Source organism: Talpa occidentalis, unplaced genomic scaffold (genome assembly GCF_014898055.3).
Source record: "Talpa occidentalis isolate TD23 unplaced genomic scaffold, MPIMG_talOcc4v2.1 talOcc4.13, whole genome shotgun sequence".
Taxonomy (NCBI): domain Eukaryota; kingdom Metazoa; phylum Chordata; class Mammalia; order Eulipotyphla; family Talpidae; genus Talpa; species Talpa occidentalis.
Window position 1 is genome coordinate 82,580,327 of NW_023601322.1, and position 18,921 is coordinate 82,599,247.

Genomic DNA, 18,921 nt, shown 5'->3' on the forward strand with positions numbered 1-18,921 from the left:
CACAATGCTGGGCGGCATTTTGAAAACCAGACAGGCTTATTCACCTCTTGTGTGTTAGCAGCCTCTGTCCCTCTAAAATTTCACTTTTTGGTTATTAAAATATTCACTGTAGGAAACAAATTTGTAACTCATTTCTCATGTTACCTACACGCAGAAAAACAAAATTTGATACTCTGGGGCTAATTTGCTGAGGGCACTTCCCATAAAAACGAGTGAGTGTCCATTGGGAAATGTGTCTGGTGTTAACTCCTCAAGGATAAGCCTTAGTCACAACCATCCCTCCATGCCCCCCCCCCTAACTTTCGCCCCCAGCACCCACCCACCTCCCCGACTTCCCGCCTCTCCAGGACTGGTGACCTAATAGCATTTTTCTTCGTGCATATTTTGGCTTCGCCCCATGGCCTGGCTGCCTTCGCCTGTCTGAGTCTTTTGAAATTCCTGCATGTTCGCCCCAGATTAAGACCAGCGCGTCTCAGGATGTGAGTTCCGTTTCTGTTCGCTCCCCGCTAGGCTCCCCATGCAACGTGTCTGGCCTGGAGGAGGCCAGGACCGGGAGGGTAGGGAGGGGCCGAGGCGAGGAGCTGTCCGCCTTGCACGTTTCCAATCGCATTACGTGCACAAATAGCGGAGGGGCGGTTGAGCCAGAACCGCTTGTGTAACTTTGCAAATGTGCCAGAAAGTTTAAAATCTCTCCTCCTTCCTCCAGCCCAGACGCTGCCCGCTCTCGGGGCCGTCGCGCCGCTCCCGGTTGTCTGACAGCACTTCGGAAAGAGGAGAGAAGCGGATGCCACGTCCCGGGGGCCGCCCTCGCCGGAGCAGGGTCTGCAGCCCACCCTAGGCGCTCGCTGCTCGCCGCGCTCCGCCCACCTCCCCGCTGGAAGAGTTCCCCCCCTCCCACGCGATTTGAGCCCCGTTTTTATTCTCTCCGAGCTGAGTCCTGCCGGAGCGGGAACAGTCGGGCACGGGGGAGCTATGCGCCTCGCCTGGACCGCGCTCCTGCTCGGGCTGCTGCAGCTCTGCGCGCCCGTGCGCTGCGCCCCGCCCGCCGCCGGCCAGCAGCGGCCCCCTCGCGAGTCGCCGGCGGCTCCGGGCGCCTGGCGCCAAAAGATCCAATGGGAGAACAACGGGCAGGTGTTCAGCCTGCTGAGCCTGGGCGCGCAGTACCAGCCGCAGCGCCGGCGGGACCCGGGCGCCGCCGCTCCGGGCGCCGCGAACGCCTCGGCCGCACAGGCGCGCACGCCGATCCTGCTGCTCCGGGACAACCGCACGGCGGCGGCGCGGGGGCGCACGGCCCCTCGGCGGGGGCCGCCACCGGCCGCCCCAGGCCCGCTGCGCGCCACTGGTTCCAAGCCGGTCACTCCTCGGCGGGGGCCCGCGACGGGGGCGCCCCGCGCGCAGGCAACCGCACCGCGCCTGAGCCTGGAGAGCGCCCGGCTTTGAGCAACCTGAGGCCGCCCAGCCGCGTGGACGGCATGGTGGGCGACGACCCCTACAACCCCTACAAGTACTCGGACGACAACCCTTACTACAACTACTACGACACCTACGAAAGGCCCCGGCCAGGGAGCAGGCAACGGCCCGGCTACGGCACCGGCTACTTCCAGTATGGTAAGCACCCGCGCACCCTGTCTGTGCCCCAACTCTGGGGCTCCTCGACGTGGCTGCCTGGGCGCGGCAGGCCCTCATCCCTGCAGATCCCATCCCTTCCCCTGTTTCTGCTGAGGCAGCCGCGGAATCCGGTGCAAACCGCGCGCGCGCTCCCCGCTGCTTCCTTGCCACATTGCTTTGCAGCCCTGGGCGTCCCCTGTTCCCTGGCTACCCGCAACCCGACACCCGCAGTCGGGTTGGGCTAGGGGATGGAAGGAAGGAAGCCTAGTCAGGGTGGGTGGCTGGCCTTGGGTTGTCTCACTCCTTAGACCATCACCTGCTGACATTTAGGTCTCCCGGACCTGGTGCCTGACCCCTACTACATCCAGGCGTCCACGTACGTGCAAAAGATGTCCATGTACAACCTGAGGTGCGCTGCGGAGGAAAACTGCTTGGCCAGGTAGGGGCTGGGATCCTCGTGGTCCGGCTCTCCTGTAGGTTGCAGGGGGTCCCTCTGGTGCTTTGTTTGATGCAACCCAGAGTTCCAAAGTGGGTTGTGTTCCTGGGCATGCCGACCGGGATGGAGAGTTATAATTGTGAGGATTTCTGTGGGTAAAGCATTTCAAACTGGCACAAAGGAGGGAGACAGAGCAAACCCTTACCCTGCAGAGTGGGGGTCTCGTGTGCTTGTCCCAAGATTCCTGAACTTAAGAGCCCAGTTTACAATAATTTTGCATTAAACAACAGTACAATAACGTGCGGGAAGGTAACTGTAATTATAAAAGTTTGTTAATACCCCCTTTAAAGATTGGGGGCAAATTTGGTGGCATGGCACACACTTCATTAGCAAAGATTTTAAGTATGCTTCTTTTATTTGAAGTCACATTTAATTTAGTAGTTTTTATATTACTTCAGCCAGAATAAGAGCATGAGCAAGTGCTTTGTTTTTCCATGGTTCTAAAATAAAATCAGCAATTTTGGGAATGGAGTTTTCAGAGTGTGCTGCTTGGAAACCAGCAGAGGGAGCAACAGATGTTTTTGCTAGGTCTCATACTTTTTTTTTTTTGTTTGTTTGTTTAAATTGTAAAATACCGTCATCAACAGTATTTGATGTTTATATATTCACACAAAATATGAGAAGGAACATAGTCGCGCTCGTTATTTATTTCTTCCTCTTTGACCCTTTGTAACTGTCAAGCTAAAGGAAGAGAAGAAATCCAAGTGCCTCCTTTTCATTCTTGAGTCTTGCATCACATCATCACACCCCTATGATATTATTACAACAAAGCCCTTGTTTTGAAGATGGTGAAGTTACAAAATCATTTATCTAATCTGGGTGTACTCTTCTGAGTCATTCCCCCATATCTTAGTTCATTGTTTGAGAATAAATTTAATGTTAATTCAAAGTTCTTGGATGATTTTTTTTTTTTTTAATTTGGGGTCTCAGTTTCTCTAATTTGTATGGTTAAACTTGATGATAAACACAAAGCTTACTTTCCACATGTAAATTCCCAGTGCTAATTTTGTCATGCTCTTACTTTTAAATGATGGATTTTGAATTTCTGTATTTGTCACATTCATTCGTTTCCACAAACATTCCCTGACTATCTGCCAAGGATTGTTCTAAGAGCTGAGATTCAGGAATAAGGAGGGGGGAAAAAACCAAAATGCCCTAGTCTCTTGGAACTCATAAATTCCTAGTCTCTTGGAACTCATTTTCTAGCTGGGAGAGTCAGGGTAGTCATCATGATATTACAGGAAACTTGCTGGTAATTTTGAAATTGCTTGTAGTTTTGTCTTTAGGTAATATTCTGTGATGATAATAATATTTCTCTTTTTCAAACCAATAGCTCAGCATACAGGGCAGATGTCAGAGATTACGATCACAGGGTCCTGCTAAGATTTCCCCAAAGAGTAAAGAACCAAGGGACGTCAGATTTCTTACCAAGCAGACCAAGATATTCCTGGGAATGGCACAGCTGTCACCAGTAAGTAGATGGGCCTCCTGGGTAGTTCTGAGTTGCTTTTTCATCTTTCATGTGGTTTGTGATAGGATGACTGGAAGTCTTACTTTGTACACAAAGGGACGGAATTTATACTTAGAATTTATACTATTTATACTTAGAATTTTTCTAATTTGATAAAATCAAGGGAGCCTGTCTTTAAGAAAATACATCAACTACCAGCTGCTGTTATCTTTGAAACTGGAGACTCTTCAGTCCAGCTCATTGAAACTTGATAATATAGCAACTGGCTTCATTAGAATTTTACTCCATAGCCAAGATACTCTACAGTTAGTTGTGGTATTTAATAAACACAATCAATACACTGTTATCAAAAAAAACTTCAGATACCATTCTGAAAGAAAGATGTATACAATATAATCCATCAGCCAGGAGGAACACTTTATCTTTTGAAGGACATGTATAAAACTCAGATGGTTGCCTGTTCTGAGCTAACTTTAAAGATTTCACATAAGGTAATCTATAATTTACCTTGGTGACTTGTCCAGGTTACTTCCAGGAAATCCTGGTATACTCTTAAAGTTTTCTGCAATTCCAGGCACTTCTTGTTCTTTCCTTATGTGATAAACAGCTTAATACATTCTCCTTAATGAAATGACAAAATTAGGGATGAGCACCTGCTTACTAATAAAATAGAATTCTTTTATTTTTCATTCAAAGTTTGTACTAGTTAAACAATAAAGGCAGATAAAACAGGCCATTATTATCTCTCCCTTGCATTTTGATGCTGATTTTAAATACTCACAAAAATCCTCCAAGAGTCATGTGTTGTTCTTTTTTTAGAAAGAAACAGTAGTGACAACCAAGAAAAATATACTAAAAAAGATATGGCAAGTTTCACTTAAAAACAGATTATTTATTGTGTTTTCTGCTTCATATTCAGAGATTAAAAAAAGATGTTAATAGAAAGGCAGACAACTCCAAAAAAACTTGTTTTCCTGGTGGTAAAATTAAAAGTTTACAGTTTTGACAGATTTCTTTCCCTGGGAAAAGAATTTAGAACAAATCTGTCTTTAAAAAGCTAAACTGGGCCTCCCCTGGTGGTGCAGGAGGTTAAGCACAGTGCTGTGAAGCTGTCCACAGCCTCTGCAGCACCGGTTTGATCCCGGCCGGCCGGCGAGGGTCCCACATAGCGCGGCAGACCTCTCCTGTCTTGCCCGCTGCTCCCCTCAGCAGTGTATTTCGTCAGTCTGCCTGTCTGACCTGCTCCCCGCTCTGTCTCTGGTGAGTCCTTTCACCCTCCCGCACATCTGGCCTGTACCCCGGTTCTTGAATAAATAAATCTTTAAAATAAAATAAAATAAAAAGCTAAACTTCTCTCACTTTTAATGTGCCAATGGTAGAGAAATCTTCTAATATCCTTGCTTCCCGTTGCATATATCACTGACCACTGTCTCTCTGTCGTGTGGGACATTAGACATTACCACAGCATGGATGAATTCAGCCATTATGACCTCCTTGATGCCAGCACCCAGAGAAGAGTGGCTGAGGGCCACAAAGCAAGTTTCTGTCTTGAGGACACCTCCTGTGATTATGGCTACCACAGGCGATTTGCATGTACTGCACACACACAGGTGAGTTGCCCCCTGAAACCAGGCACCTGAAGCCTTCAGAGAAACAAAGTTTTCTACAATTTTCTTTCCTCCTGCCTGTCTTTTATTAACTTTTTTATTAGGGGGTCATCAAGTCAAAATCAAAAATAATTGGGAAAAGACTTGATGACCCAAATATCTTTAAAGTATTTCATCATCGCAGGTCAATGTACATGTTTGTTATGTTCTACAAGAAAAAGCAGCAGTCTGGTCTTTGAAACAGTCTGAATGGTTTCCCATAACTTCACTCATTCTGTATTCTTTAAATGGCTTGGTAAGTAGCTGTGGAAAAGACACCTCTGTTTTCTCACCTGCAAAGCCATTCCTCCCTCCTCTCACTAAGCTAAAAATAGAACGGTGGCTGAAGTTAAGCAAAAGGAGGGGAAATAAGTTTCTTAAAAAGCACTTTAACAAACTGTCTCTTTTCATCATGCAAGTAAGAGCAGATGGACACAATTCCTTTCTCCTTGCACATATATTTAAACCTACAGTATAATTGATGTCAGATGTCCTCTGGATGGATTTTTAAAAATAGTGCTGAACTAAGCACTTTGTATGTTTTAGAATGGGAAAATGTGTGTCAGTTAGAAGTCTTGCCAGCATTTCCATAAGAAACCCTAATTTGTGAAAGGACAGTATAATTTTATCCTAGCCGAAAATTTGGCAAGGGGTAGTGAATGTACATAACTCGGGGCACAAAGGGATCAACAGCTGGCATCCAGGGAAGCAAATTCCAGGGCTGTGGCAGGAAACTTTGGTGACCTAAATGTTACTGTTAATTCATCGTCTAAGCTTAGAATATCACAGCAATTGGAGGAGGAAAAGGTTCAATTCCACAGGCCCCAAGGCGGCACTTATTCCTTGGGCAAAAGGAAATGTAAACTACCCACACCTTACACGTGTGTACAGAAATTCCCTTTTCATTAATGATATATGAGTCCCACAGCACCAGCCTGGACAGCCCCTTTATTTAGAAAAAGCAGTTTGGACAGCTCACTCTGCAGAAATCATGGCATCGAGCTCTGTAGATATTTACAGCACCTCCAATTCCCCTCTTCCTTGTGGTGACCCCACTTCATTGTCAATCATTTTCCACTTATGTCCTGCTTAGCCATCGTTTACCAGATTTTGCATTACAAGTGATTTATATGTTTGTATTTATGACTGGACTGGGGTTTCTTGAATGTGAATTTCACTCAAAGGCAAGTAAATTCTCACAAATCTCCAATGTTGATTTGTTGTATTATATAATATTGTTTAAATATATCCAAATGTAAAATTTGATATAGCTTTCTTATATTTATATTTCCATATAACTCTTTAAGTTCTTGATTATACAAAACTGGAGTCATATTAGTCTCCTTAGTTCAATGTAACAAATGTTTTGTTAAAACCAAACAGCTAAGGTATGACATTCAATCTATTTTTTTTTTTAAGATTTATTTATTTATTTATACAAGCACTGGGTATAGTCAGAAGCGCGGGAGGGTGAGAGAATTCACCAGAGCCAGAGCGGAGAGCAGATCAGGCAGACTGACAAAGTACACTGCTGAGGGAAGCAGCGGGTGGCAGGAGACGTCTGCGCGCCATGTGGGATCCTCGCCCGGCAGCCGGGGATCAAACCAGCACTGCAGAGGTTGCAGGCAGCTCAATCTACTTTTATAATTTGACTTTAAATACATAAGAGCCTGTTTGCTTAATAGCCTTACAAACTATTACTTAAAAACCATTGTGTTTGCTAGTCCAAGTAATCAAAACTCATTCTTAAATTCTGCCAATTGAGTAATAATAGGGTGCCAATTTCAGTATTCTTAAAGAACTTTTGTTTACTGTAGGTGAGATAAGCATTGCAGCATTATTTAAAGCTATCTAAATTAGTTATCAAATCCAACAAATTCCTTACAATGCCAGGAACAGAGTTGGTGTGCCAGGAGTAGTAGTAGTAGCAATAGTCATAGCAACAATGATAAGTGCTAACACTTAGTGAATCTCTATTATGTGCCAAAATCAGAATTAGATCCCCTAAAGTTCTTCATTATGTGGCACAGGACTTTTGAGTTTGGACTGTTGTTATAGTGCCTGTTGTCAAACTACAGCCAAACCAGCATAGATAGAACACACTTAGATGATACTGCCAACACTCTGTAATCAAGGTGATCTTAACTCCAAAGCAATTTTGGGTGCTGAAATTAAATGGCATTCATGAATCGATTCTAGCATGTGCTTTTGAATTGAATTAATTTGAATGAAAATGTAATAGTGAAGACTTCTCATGAAGAACTAAAGGACTCCAGAATACACCTATGGATTCCAATGAGACAAATTTCTCCAGACGCTTACTTAGCTTTTGGAGAATAAGGATCCTATCTTATAGCTTTGCTGTTATTGTTGTTTTCTCCTCCAAGATTGTGGAAGGCACTCATATACTTATTGGAGAGAGTATCTTAGTAAGGGGAGTGATGTGACATTCATTTATAAGGCATACTTCATCCCTTTAATTCAACAAAAATATTTTAGAGACTATATGAGAAAGAGCTTAATGCAATTGCTAAGAATGGTGACTTTGGACCCCAACTGCCTAAACTCAAAACCAGCTTAGTCACTTACTAACTGTATGTCAGCTGGGAGCTGATGTGTCTAGCTGTTGAACAACAAGACATTGTTGGGTGAATTAATTATTTGACTTTACAGTGCCTCAGTATCCTCACCTATAAAAGGGGTAATAATAGCACTTGGCTGATAGAGCTGTGAATTGAATTTATAAATGTAACATGTTTAAAATTGCTTGTGGCACATAACATACTTCATAAATGTTAGCTACTCAAAAGTGAAACACAGACTCTACCCTTAGAGAGCTTACAACTTCTAGTTAGCTATATTTCTATATGTTATGATTATAGTGCAAAGAAGGAAAAATACTAAAAATCTAGGTACACACAAAGAAATAAATCATGGGCACATTTTTGCTAGATTATTACATGGCCTCTACTCCCAGAATGAGTGATATTCTTCAGCTTTGGTGGAGTCCTATTTTGTCAGTAAGATTCTATTTATCATGACTGATTTATGACACTTCTAAGAAGCTAGATGTATGACTGTATTTCTTTTTGCTGGAGGTACTGTAAGGCTGAGTAATAAATACTTCTCAAGGAAGATGCAATATATATATATATATATATATATAGTTTCTTTTAAAAAACTTAAGATTTAATTTGCAGATAATCAGCATATTCTTTAGTATACTCTAACCATATACCATCTTTAAAATTCTTAAATTTTAATTATTTTAGGGGTTGAGTCCTGGCTGTTACGATACCTATAATGCAGACATAGACTGCCAATGGATTGATATTACAGATGTACAACCTGGAAACTACATTCTAAAGGTAGGCAACTTTGAAGATAAGTACTAGTAATTTATTTCCACTGCAACTCAACAGATTTCCTTCTCCGCATTCTACTGTTGAACAACTGCGATCCTGCAAGCAGTTTGTATATACATCTTCTAGAACTACTTCTAAATCAACCTCTCCATCTTCACAGTTTAACCACTTGCCTAACTGAAACCCTCTCCTTGTTTTGTTGAGTTAAAGGATATTCCCTTGTTCTAGCCTGTGGAAATAGAACTTAACCAGTAAACAATACTGCTGATGAAATCTGAAACAGAGATGGCGTTTCTATTGTTTAGGTCAGTGTGAATCCCAGCTACCTGGTGCCTGAATCGGACTATTCCAACAATGTCGTGCGCTGTGACATTCGCTACACAGGCCATCACGCATATGCCTCGGGCTGCACGATTTCACCGTAAGTCCTCTTTGCCTGTCACTCTCTTCACAAAGCATTTGAGTTCCTCATCACATCCTTATACATGCCTGTCTCTAGTACCAGTGCAGCTTCCTTGGAAAGTAGACCAGAGAGAGAAAATGGTAGAGAGCTGGGCTGTTCATTGTTAAGAGTTGATTTTTTTTTTTTTTTTAAGTATGTTAGGGGGTGGGGTGTTCTCAGGTTTTCATCATTTTCAAATTGTTTTCAAGACAAAACACAGAGAACACAATGTTTATCCCATGTGGCAGCTGAATATGTAATATGGCTCAAAATGTGCTGTGGGTGACATGTGGGAGGCCAAACTTTCAAACTTTAGGGTTTCCTACTTCCCCTCCATTGTCCACGAAGGTGCTCTGAAGCAATTCCTAGAGTTCTCAAAGTACATCTTGAAAATCATTGCATTAAAATATGTCACTGGATAGACTGCCTGATGTATAAGAAATCAAGATTTCACATATATCAAGTATCCCAAGTACTAGGAAAATACCCTGTAAAGTAAGTGTAGAGGTTCTTTCACAACTTTCTTAGTCCTGAAACACTTTGAGTGAAAATCTTACAGAGAATCTCAGCATATAAATATTAACATGGGTGGTGCATTGATGAAAATAATTCAAACAAGTTGGGTATGTTTGGCTGCCAATCTGTCACCCTTACCCTGTCTGCACTGTCTACTGTTGCTGGGCTAAAGTCTAATTCCACAGGCCCCAGGTCTGAGTAATATGATAGCTTCCCAACACTGAGCCCCACTGAAATACTGTGCATGCAGCAGCTTTGCTTTGATGGTGGAGAGGCAACGTGCCTCTGAATCATGCAGAAAGGTGCAATCTCGCCACACTAGATAGAATTTTCTCCCTGATACATAAACCAGAAATGTTTACCTTTACATGAATCTATAGTTATGGCTTTCCCCAGTCCACCTAAACCAAGCTGTGCAGGTTTTGCCTTATAATTGGGGTGCTGACCCGGGGCAGATAGGGCTTCAAACAGTCCAGGCTTCTTTCACAGAGCCATGTGCTTGCACTAAATTCACCTTGAAGGGACACTTTTTTCTTATCCCCACAAAGGAACAAAGCCTGTGCTTATAAGCATCATCACAGCAACAGAGAAGATGACACCTATGATAGCAATGGGACAGCACTGGAAAAACATATAATCAAATCACTTCTGAATATGTCCACACTATAGCCTGGTTGAGGTTATGGCCAAAACACCATGGACCTGACTACACTATAATTGCAAATCCTTAGAACATAGTGTAATTTAAGCTAAAATAATTGAAAATGGATGAATTCTGGTGACTCATTCACTCTTGCTCTACTCACTGTTACTCTCACTTCTGTACCATGTATTTACTGAGGTTCTCACTTAGATATTAGTGGATAATGCAGTGATTCCTAACACTGCTCCCTCTCCGCCCCCCGGAGCCTTATTATAAGTTAGTTACTGTGAATCTTTGTTTAATGTTTTTCTCCATTCTGGCTGGGACCTAGTATCTTGTCTGCCACTGTATATGCATTGCCAGTACAGGTTGCCACCATGTAACTTCTCATTCAACATTTGATGAATAGAGAAAATACCCTTTTTCAAGGAACTTAGAATTTGGAATCAAGAGGATGAGAGACATACACCCAAGTGCAATAGTGATATAATATGTACATTCCATGAAGAGCAACACTAAGTACAGTGGAACAGAACACCTTCTGCTGTGAGAAGCGAGGTCTATCTCAGGTACAACCACTGACCAACCACTAGGAACAGGTCCAGAGCAGTGACTCGTTGCACAATATGACTTGGTTTTCATCAATAGACTTGACTGGGTATCACGGGATATTTAAAACAAACTTATCATATAACTCAAGCATAGAGGGTTTTTTTTTTTTTTTTTTAACCAGTTGTCACTGACTGCAACTAAACTGCAAGAGTGGTAGAGGTGGGATTTTAGTAAGCAATAGATTGGATGGAAACATGAAAAAGTGAAATGACCTATAATTAGTAACTCATTAAAATGAGTTCATATGCAATATGAGCGGGGTGGGTAAAGAACAGAACGCTTGAGAAAGAGACCCTCACCTTCATGAGAGTGATGCTTGTCTCTTATATTTTGAATTTTCCTTTTGACCTCTTGCTAGGAATCAGAGTTCAGAGGAAGGAGAGACTTCCTCTGGCTGACATGAGGAATGGCTTTAGGACAGTATCCAGCTGGGCCTGGAAGGCTGAGGACTGCTCTGGGCAGAGTTAAGTGGGGGGCATGATGGAAGGAGTCAACATCATAGGCAACTACACAGCAGGAAGAAATTGCAGGGCATATTTGCAAAAATGCCTCCAAGTTTGGCTGAAGCATACATTTCATGGAGTTAAGAGATGGGCAAAAAAATGATGGAAAAGTAAGTCTGGCCCAGACCCGAGATCACACTGAAGAAAAAGCTAACATTTTGAAGTTGATTCTGCAGGCCATGGAGAGTCTATGAGGTTCCTTGAGTTCAGGAAGTGTACCTTGCCTAATCACATGTCAGTTGAGTGACAGTGCAGGGCGCTGGGTAACATGACTAAGTTTTTATAACTCTGAAAGACATTTCTCAGTGCATGGATGGTTGTTCAGGCCAATCAAATATTTGCAAGCATAACATGAATATGTAGAAACTTCCCAGTAAGAATGAGCCTTTGATGTATCCTTTCCCCTTCATTTTCTTCATTGTTAAGAAGGGTATGGGCCATGAGACTCTGTGCTCAGTAACAGTCTACAATTAAGTTCTCACAGAAATGACTATTAGGAACTTGAGGGCTTATTATTTGTACTAAGTACTTCTTTATTTCCTTCATATGAGGATCTGTGATCACAATGTAAATACAGTATTTTTTGGCTTTGACCCATACTGCCCTTAGTGCATCATTCTATACCCAAAATGCTGCTATAAAAGAATAGAGGTGATCCCCCTGTTCCTTTGTGGAAATGCCACACTAGCTCCGTGGAGTGAACTCACCCAGCATATGGCTGGTCCTCTAATTCCTGCTTTTCTCTTGGGTGGTTCAGAGGGTATTTCTTTCAACCATAAACATCAGGTTGATAGGCATCAGATAGACTCTCTCTACTACTGACACGTTGTTTTCTTTAGTCGTAGTTAACAGATAAATTCACACAGTGACTGTTGCTTAGGTAGAGGGAAATTGTTACATACTTGGTTTTAAAAGATTGACTATTTACTTGTCTACTGTATTCATCATAATATTGGCAAGTCAATAACTTGTCTATTTTTGTTTTCTTAACTAGGTATTAGGAAGCAAGCCAAAGCTCCCAATGGATAAATCAGTGCCTGGTGTTATGAAGAGGGGAAAAAAATTAACTTCAGTAGGATTTACATATTTTGAAAGAGAAAATGAAGGAATTTTTGTTTGGACTGTTTTATACCAAAGCACATAACTGGATTTTGAGCATTTAAATTGGCATCATTTGGGAAGTTTTAAACCTTGTTCACATTACTTTATGAATTAATACACTGTTTCAATTCTGTATGTTACATACTTGGCTCTTTCAAAGAAATCCAAATTTCTTATGTTCCTTTGAGATTACAGAGCATGAGAAAATGGTATTTCAATGAATAAGCCAAAATTATAAGAACTGAGAATTTTCTAAAGTGCTAACAATGACTGGCTTCTATATTTCCTAGCACAGATTCATTGAGAAATGAGGATCCTACTGTTCAAAGAGATACAGACACATTTGGTGCTGAGGAAGGAACATACACATTACCATTGGCGTCAAGAAATATTACTCTATAGCAGAGAAATGGCAATATATGTATTCAGATAGTTACATCCCTATATAAAATTTATGTTTACATCTTTAATCAGTAGATAAACTCCTTTCTTTCTGTCAAGTGTACAATTTAATTCTGACTTATGTCAGCTTTGTTGTGGAATGGATTAAGTAATTGAGCTGCCCAATTCCTATCTAATCAACATTGTTGATGCACCCACTACCCCTTTATTCTCCTATGGGCAGAGACTTTTAAAGTGCAATTCTCAAATTTACATTCTGGGGACTAGTATACACAAGAAGACTATGTCAATGGGAAGTTATCCTGATGACAGATGTGATATATCCAGAGATAATATGCATTTAAGTATACTGAGGTATTAGCCAAGAAAATTTCCCTGCTGACATAAAAATCATATGAACAAGTTCCCCAAACCACAACTGTCTCTCAAATACTTTAAATTTAGTAATGAAAAACATATTAGGATTTTCAACTTTTTACATTATTATTGTTCAGCTTTAAAAAGAGGAATACTAAAACATAAATTTTTTTCAGAACTGATGACATAATAGATGTGGATACAGGTACATTAACTAGGTCGACCAGGAATCAGTCATGCATGTTTTTTTGTGTGTGTCTGATATATAATCTAAATCAGCAAAGCACATAACACTATAAACTTGAGGGGTTAGTGAATAGGGGGAAGATACTTTCTGCCAAACCCAGGACCATGCTGCATAATGAGACAGCTGTGATTTTATTTGAAACTGTGAAACGAGGTGCCACAACAGAATTTGGAGAATTTCTTTTCCTAAATTCAAAAAGGTGCAGAAAGAAGTCAAATGACACTTTGAGTGGTGCTTAAGCAGAAGTTTTCCGACATTAACCAGTATTAAAATCTCGGGCAAGGTATTTCCAGTGCCAGGACAGGTTTGGTAGAAATTTAAAAGTGAGTTGGCAACCCTGTGTTACAAGTCAGAGCCATAAAGCCAACACCAGTTACTACTCATCACTCTGTACTCCCTGGTGCCTACCAAGGGAAAGGAGCTGGAGACGGACAGTCATGGAGAGGCAGACAGAACAAGTGATATGCTCCACACTGGCCAGGGCACAAGCTCACCAACAGAGAATACAGAAAGCTTGACAGAGACCCAGAACTTTCACTGAACTCGTATCTGAGCTATGGAATAGCTTCTTTGATGTACCTCTTTGCTTCATTTGCTCTTTAGTTTTGAGACTGTATGTATGAGCCTTTCAAATTGCAATCTAACAAGATATTTTAATATACTTGCTTTTTTTAAACAACAAAAACTACTGTCAGTATTAATACTGAGCCGGACTGGCATCTGTAGATTTAAGATCTATTGTTTCATTATGATTTTACCCCTATAATAAAAACTAGCCAGTATCATGGCCTTTGGATACATATGAGAAGACGTAATTATAATCATTTTTTGGGTCTTCCATCTGTCTATCTAACCATCACCATTTGAAGGCCCAATATATAATAAGCACTCATATGCCAAGCATTGGATATTAAAAACTCTGTCTTCAATAAGTATTGAGAAATATTAAAAATGTCATTACTACCCATTAGGTTTCACCTCATTTCATTTTTAACAACTGTACGTATACATCTAAAATATTTCTATTTTAAGCTCTATTGTTTATAATGACCATATTTTATTTTAAAAATATAAGTTAAAAGTTAATAGTTATATGCATGTATATGTTACTAGTAATTAAAAATATATTTCCAATCCCTAAAATGTCTGCCTTTTAAATACAACATGTACTATTTGCTGACTTTGAAAAAAAAGTCTGAATAAGGACTAAGTAAGTTTCTTACGTATTCCTTACATAAACATTCCTTTCCTAAAATTCCCTAAGTACTCCCAAATAACTAACAAGTACTAATTTAATGCTCACTATTTCTCAACCTCAAGGTATCTATCTGTTCTCTGAGTAATGAATGACCAAAACTCACAGTGATTATCCAGTAGAAGTTATCCATTAATAAAACAAAAAACATAATCCAGTCTAACCAAACTGTAAATAGTTTTTTTTAAACAGGAAGTACAAATGATACAAAGAATGTTGAATACTGAAAAGAGACCGGCTTTTAAACTGAGGGCTGTGAAAAAATGGGCTAAATAGGAAAATAATTTAGTGAGACTTCCACATCTGTATTAGTGGTCTGAGATTTTCAGACTATGATCTGAAAGTAGATGTCTTGAAAGGGCCCTTGCCTTGATGCTAGGACTCAACTACCCAACAGTATTAGAACATAGGAATCCACAACTTCCCTGTTTCCAGAAAATCTTTACAATTTTACATAATTATTTTACTCCCAATTTTTATCATCTAATTTTTCAGCAGGCATTATTTGCAATAATGAACAGCAATTTTTCCTTCTCTTTGAAACCTCACAGGATGATCAAAGTCAAACATTCTCAATATTTAGGTTCTAGAGGAAATGCAGTTTACTAAAATTGTGGTACTGAGAATATATATCTTTAGCAAAATGTGTGAAAATACTGAATTTTTGGTCAGAAGATGTTTTGTTTAAAAAAGTTTGATACAATACAGTAACCAACAAGTAAAATTACCCTTTTTCTATATTTATGAATAGAATTCATGCACACAATCAATATATTCCATCAGTATATTTCATTTGGTGAGAATATTTCATTCTCACCAAAAGTTATAGGCCATTTTTGAAAACTTAAAGCATTTCATTTATCCTTCAAGCCAAAATGGTGCTGAATTATTTCAACTTGAATGTAAAATGTGTTGTCTTAGCTCACAAGATATAAACATTTAGTTAATATATAACTCCTTGCTACAAAGTAAGTGACATGTCATTTGGTACTGTGCTCTTTTTAAGAAGGTTTTAGTTTCTCCCAAAATTTTCAAGAATCCTATTAATAAAACATTTGTAACTTTTTTGAGAGCTCTTATTTTAAATGCCCACACACTGGCTTTATATTTTTCTTTATACTCTAACATTCTTTTATTATATGTCTGTACTATGATTGCAAGATTATATAAAAATGCCTTGAATAAATGATTTCAAGTGTCTACAGTGGTCATTTGTTGTTACATATAAATAAATGATCTGATTTTCATTTTAGGTGAAAATCTTAAAGCATGTGTACGCTTCCTAGTTTTGCTTAGTTGACTTTTGTATTAACAAATAAGCTCACATGACTTGAAACTTGTCAATGAAGGATATAAATCTAGCAGATGTTTTTAAAAGAAACTATCATACATGAATGGACACTAACTTTTATTACCATCACCAGGTACTTCTAAGGACACAGGGCAGGCATTGTGAGGGAAACCACACTCCATTTTGATTAGAGCTTATAGTCAATATACACTAGAATACACACACTCAGGGGACACACCCAACCAAGCTAGAGAAACGGCTGTCAGAGTAACCCTTATTTAAACTTGTACCTGATTAGCCTAGTTACTTAACCTGAGAGAACAAATAAGCCTTAAAATGTAGGCAAGTGTTTTGGGACAGACAGTTCAAAAATTAACCCACAAAAACAATTTACCTGTAAGAGAACCTTATAGGTACAATAGATGTAGACTTGGGGCTGGCAGTTTGGATATGAGTTGCGGAACTTTAGTATATTGGAAAGCATAAACTTCCTGTTTCACTTGCCTGCTCAAGGTAAATTATCTGGATATGCTTTTGTTATTAATGCAAAAAGATGATTTCCTCTGTCTCATCATTGCTCAGTGTTTCAAGCAATGGTTAGCTCAGCAATCAAAGACGGGAGAGGGCAGTTCTTTCCTTTTCATCAGAAAACTTGACTGCCTTGTGTTTCCCATTTATTAGTACTTCTAATCCTTGCCATAGATGTTAGCAGAGGATTATTACATATTGAATAAACCACTTGCATCACAGTAATTTGCAGCCAAAATTTTTAGAAGCCCTTGTTCCATACCCCTTTTTAATGTAAGCTAGTAAAATATCATTTATATAGAATTAGGGGAATGTTGACTTTCTGAAGGAAGTATTGAAGAATTCAAGTTTCACAAGTTACTCTACTCAAAAAGGATCCAAGAGTAAGATTGGAAAGTTATCTTTGTGGCAAAGACTCAAAACATATTACCACACGAAAGATTTTGAAGAACCCTGCAGTAAAGAAACCACTTTATTGTTGAATGAGTCTCAAATTTGTTTTGCCACAGAAGTCTTTTATTTTAATAGTACTTATCCTGTAAGACTTGTTTCTTGGAAAACTCTTGGATATGTTGTATTACGCATTAATTCATAAAAATGAGACCATATGCAAATTTCTTACAACAAATACATGATAGTGGCAGCATTTGGGACACAGTATTACCTGGAAACCTACCAATTTTACTGCAGGCCTTGCTTCCTAAAGACTACATGATTAAATAGGACTCTTTCAATGGAAAGAATCAATTCAGTCTCTTAATCATGTTAGATTTTAGAAGGAAACCCAGGCCTTTCCATTTATCAGACAACTTTAATGTTTTAGGTGCTTCTTATTACCACCTTTCCTCTCCCAAATATTGTTTTTAAACTGAGGATGGACCAATTACTTAGTTCTGTTTTAGTGTATTCACTCATTCTCTTGATTTGCTTTCTCCATAAGAATGGACACTTTGTTGCTTGCTTGCTTCTCCCTTGGGTACAAGGGAGAAAATGACATGAAACTATAACTCAGGTTTTGAAAGATCTAAGGGATGGCATTTCATACTCCAACAGGGTGATATGCCAATCCTGGACCACCTGTTGTGGGTATTATGACAAGTGCAGTTTAAGTTACGAGCCCTTCTTCAATAACCAAAGTCAAGGAGATAGAGTCAGGTAAGCGAACGGCTGTTCCCACCCAAATCACATACCTACATTTTGGCTGTATGTGTAGGTGTGAACGGAAAGAAAAATATTTTTACAGAGAAAGGAGTGAATTAATATACTGTCAAATACAAGACTACTGAGAGTCAGCAAACCACCCTACTTATATCCAACAGGAAGAGTAATAAAATCATTTTCTTTATATTCAATTCATAATCTCCTTCCATTCTGCTCTCCCATTAGTTTTCTGTTAAGAGAACCCTCTTGACAGGGTGATCTCTTCCCCCAGAAAGAACTGCCTCCCCTCACCCTTTCAACACTATTCTTCCAAGATTGGCAGGCAAAACAGCTTGCCACATCCACCCTACCTTCCGTGTTTCATGAAGCGTTACTAGGGAATTTCTGGAAAGTTCATCTGTACAAGTGAAAGAATATTCCAGTCTTTTCCTATTTAGCCAAGCACACTGGAGTTGCAAAAAGGAGGATCAATCCAAAGAGAAAAAGGAAAAAGAAAATGACAAAGAGGCAGTCTTTTAAAGTTTTGCTCCAATTGCACTCATTCCCAACATCCCTCTGCTCTGCTAGTTTGTCTTTGACCATCAATGAAGGCGCCCTCTGGAAAGGGCATCACACTCTATTTCTACTACTTACATTGTGCTTTTAATAGACTTACATTTCCTGTAGAGTGAATACGGTTCAATGGCAGGGTAACGCGGGAGGGAGAGAAAACCTCAGGAAAAAATACAGCAAAATACCAGTGTTCTGGAAGGACTGCCATGATAATGATAGGCTTGGATGAGAGTAATAAATAGTCAGCTGTGCCCATCTCTCTCTGTTTTAGTGTTTACACCATTTGTTTTAATCCAGAGCATAGAAAACTTTACCCGTGATTGATGACTTGGGTAAGGAGGGAATGGTACAAAGACAAGACATTTCCCAGAGGCTTCTTGAACTCAGGTTCAAAAGCATCAGTGACTGGGTTAAATTTGCATTGCAGATCAGAGATCTAAGGGGATGAGCTCCACGGGATGGACTACAAAACACACATGGTGTGACTTCTTTACTAATTCAGGCAACATGCTCTTTGGAAAAACCATCTACCAAGCCAAGATTTTCTCCAAGGCCCAGTCTGACCAGAGGTGCCTTTCAGTCCATGGGGAGTTATCCTGTTACTCTTCCACAGTTTGAGAAGGCTTATCAGGAGCAAGGCACATGTCGCCTTGTTCCCTGTCCCTTTCTTCCCAGTTTTCTCAGGGGAATACTTTTGAGTATCAGAGATGTGGAAAAAAACTTAC

General features: G+C 40.2%; 1 protein-coding gene across 1 annotated transcript; it reads left to right on the forward strand.

The window, feature by feature from the left end:
* The first annotated feature begins 571 nt into the window (after window positions 1-571).
* On the forward strand, window positions 572-9,011 carry LOX (lysyl oxidase). Its single transcript, XM_037509466.2, is given in 7 exon segments — window positions 572-1,291; window positions 1,294-1,608; window positions 1,939-2,047; window positions 3,438-3,575; window positions 5,029-5,185; window positions 8,494-8,589; window positions 8,892-9,011. Coding segments are annotated over 7 exon segments (1,254 nt in total). The 5' UTR covers window positions 572-972.
* Window positions 9,012-18,921: the final 9,910 nt, after the last annotated feature.